This window comes from Galeopterus variegatus, unplaced genomic scaffold (genome assembly GCF_000696425.1).
Source record: "Galeopterus variegatus unplaced genomic scaffold, G_variegatus-3.0.2 Scaffold11106, whole genome shotgun sequence".
NCBI classification, from domain to species: Eukaryota; Metazoa; Chordata; class Mammalia; order Dermoptera; family Cynocephalidae; genus Galeopterus; species Galeopterus variegatus.
In genome coordinates this window covers 8,230-11,593 of record NW_007737217.1, presented here as the reverse complement: position 1 = coordinate 11,593, position 3,364 = coordinate 8,230, and the positions used below count along the sequence as shown (strand labels likewise).

The window sequence follows — 3,364 nt, the reverse complement described above, 5'->3', positions numbered from 1 at the left end:
GCTTGGGAGGGAGTAAAACTAAAAACATATCACACACACTTTATAAAAATAAATTTAAGGCCGGCCCGGTAGCGCACTCGGTAGAGTGCAGTGCTCGGGAGCCCGGCGGCACTCCCACCGAGGGTTCAGATCCCATATAGACACCGGTCTGCTCAATGGTTGAGCGCGGTGCGGGCGCGACACCGAAGGTTGTGATCCCGTTGCCGGTCGCGGTACAGGCATGACACCAAGGGTTGCGATCCTGTTACTGGTCACAAAAAAAGACAAAAAGGAAAAAAATAAAAATAAAAAAAAAAAATTTAAAATGGATCAATTATTTAAAATTAAAAACATTAAAGATAACAAAAAAGATAGTAAATTTCTTTAAACTTTTAGAGTGATGAAGACCTTTATAAATATACAAAACACAAAATACACTTGCTACATAAAAATCAGTTTTCTGCATGGCAAAAACACACAATAAGCAAAGCAAAATAACTAATATTGAGAAGTAAATGTTTACAGCTTACATAAGGAAAGATACTTGACTCAAAATATCAACTTGAAAACAAAATACTTTTTAAAAATATATATAAACAGTTAATTCACATAAAAAAGAAATGCTGATGATTCATAGAAATATAAAAAGATGGTCAACATGATTCATAAAAGAAAAAAGCAAAGAAAATTAAAATATATTGTTTTTCACCAATATTATTACTAATAATAATGGCAAAAGAATAATAAAAGTTTAACAAGTGTTAGAGAGGATTTGAAGAAATAGTCACTCTAGATTAGAAGGAAGTGAATGTAAATTGATAGAGCCTCTCTATAGAGGGGGCAATATCTATCAAAATTTACAGTGTTCATACCCTTTTTAAAATTAATTTATTTTTAATTGACAAATAAAAATTGTATATATTTACCATATACAACATGATGTTTTGAAATATGTATACATTGATGCATTATGGAATGGCTAAACAGAGTTAGTTAGCATATACACTACCTCACAAACTGCTGGCTAGGATGTGGAGAAAAGGGAGCAAACTGATTAGAATATGAGCAAAGAAAGTAACATACAAATGGCTAACAGGTATATAAAATAATGTTCAATATTGCTAATCATCAGGAAAATGCAAATTAAAGCCACAATGAGATATCACCTTACACCTGTTAAAATGGCTATTATCAAAACCACAAGCTGTTCGATAAAACATAATACAATTATTAAAAATGGTGAGACTTCTCTTTCCATACTGATGTAGACAGATAAATATTAAGTAAAACACAAGCTGCATAACAATGTGAATAATACTCTGTCATTTGCGTGGAGGAAGAAGAAAATATATAAATATTGATAAGTTTGCAAGTGCAATGCAAGGCTTATATCCAGAAGAATAACTAGAGCTTGTAGCAGCAGTGATCTCAAGAGAAAAAAACCAGAGACTGGGAATCAAAGGATGGAGGGGTACTTGGTACTTGCTTTTTACCCTGCACAGTCTCTACTCTGAATTTTTTACCATGTGAATGATTTGTTATTCACACCACAAAATAAGTAAGTAAGTAAGTAGATAGATAGATAGATAGATAGATAGATAGATAGATAGATAGATAGATAGATAGACAGACAGACAGATAAATAAATAAATAAGGCAAGAAGGCAGTAAAAAAGGCAGGCACAAAGGAAGGGAGAAAGGAAGGGGAGAAAAGTGGCAAGTCATAAAGGAAGGAAGGAATTTGTCAACAGCAGGGCAACTTTCAAATACTAAGAAAATAGTCTCTAGTGGCAAGTCATAAAGGAAGGAAGGAATTTGTCAACAGCAGGGCAACTTTCAAATACTAAGAAGTCTCTAATGGCAGTAACACAAAAATAAACTTTTCCCCCTCTGGGAAGCTTCAGGTTTTTTCAGCTGAGAATAACTAATGAACATTGTTTTTCCAATTACACCTCAGATTCTCAAGGGAGCAAGTATTGATCTCTTAGGCTCCATCTATAAACTTCTTGATGGGGAGGACCCACAGAGGGAGACTTTGGTGGGCAATCATCCTGTACCAGTTGCAGAAAGAGAATCTGGAGGCAACTTCCATATAGGTACCACGAAGCCAATCCCATTTTTAACCCCAGCTGTGTATTATTACAGTGTGTGCTGGAAGTTGTAGAGTGAAAAGGTCAGAGTCAAAGGCCCAGCCTGCTTTGCCCCAAGACCAGGACGACTGGCTTTATCAATGGTGATGAAAGGGATACCAAGGGAGGGAACTCAGCTGGGCTGAGGGTTGCCTGAGAAAGGATATGAATAAACGAATGATTAAATGAACCGATCCATTGGTCAATATTATATGCCCTTAATGCATTATTTGCATGTGTTTTTATGGGTATTTTATGAGCACACATACAATGCCTGGCCCTATGCTGGGAAGTTTATGTAAATTTGCTTGCTTGAACCTCACATTACTGCAAAGCAGTCTTTACATTTCCTCCTCTTCATTTTTTTTAACTTCTTATTTTTAAATACTTACAAATTCACAGGGAGTTCCAAAGATAGTACAGAGGACCTGTGTACCATTCACCTAGGTTTTCTCCAATGGTTACAACTTACATAATTATAGTACAACATCAAAACCAGGATTTTGATATTAGTACAATTGTGTGTACAGCTCTATGTCACTTTATTACTTGTGTAGATTTGTGTAACCATCACTACAACCAAGACACAATCATGCTACTCCTTATAGTTATCCCACCCACCTCCATCTACCACCTCTAACACTAGGCAATCACTAATCTGTTCTCCATCCCCATAATTTTTCATTTTGAGAATGTCATAGAAATGGTGTCATATACAGGATGAGACCTTTGAAACTGGCTATTTTTCACTTAGCCTAATGCCATTGAGATTCAGCCAAGTTGTTGTGTGTATCAATATTTTATTCTTTTTTATTGCTGAGTAATATTCTGTAGTATAAGTGTACCACAATATGTTTTATCTACCTATTATAGAACATTTTGGTTGTTTATACTTTGGGTCTGTTACAAATGAAGCTATTATAAAAAATTGTTTACACTTGTTTATGTAGACGTAAGTTTTGTGCAAATGAAATTGTCCACATGTTCAAGGAATGGGCTGTATAGTAAGTATATGTTTAGTTTTTTACAAAAGTGCCACAGTTTTGGGGGGTCAGTACCACTTAACATTCCCATCACCAATGTGTGAGATATCCAGTAATTCTGCATCTTTGTTAACACTTACTCTTGTCTCCATTGTTATTTTAGCCATTTTGTAGTGATATGTCATTGTGTATAGTAGTGATAGCTCAACTTGTTCTTAATTTGCATTTCTCTAATGCCTAGTGATGGTGGGTGTCTTTTCACATACTTTTTTAC

At 35.1% G+C, this 3,364-nt stretch overlaps 1 protein-coding gene across 1 annotated transcript in view; it reads left to right on the top strand.

Moving 5' to 3' along the window:
• Positions 1-2,074, top strand: part of LOC103610411 (olfactory receptor 5AK2-like) — a gene marked incomplete at its 3' end in the record, with an annotated part of 8,757 nt that extends 6,683 nt beyond the window's left edge. Inside the window, exon 2 of the mRNA XM_008594588.1 lies at positions 1,936-2,074. Within this exon, the coding sequence (XP_008592810.1) occupies positions 1,936-2,074 (139 nt within the window). The remainder of the gene's footprint in view (positions 1-1,935) is intronic.
• Between the last annotated feature and the right edge of the window lie 1,290 nt (positions 2,075-3,364).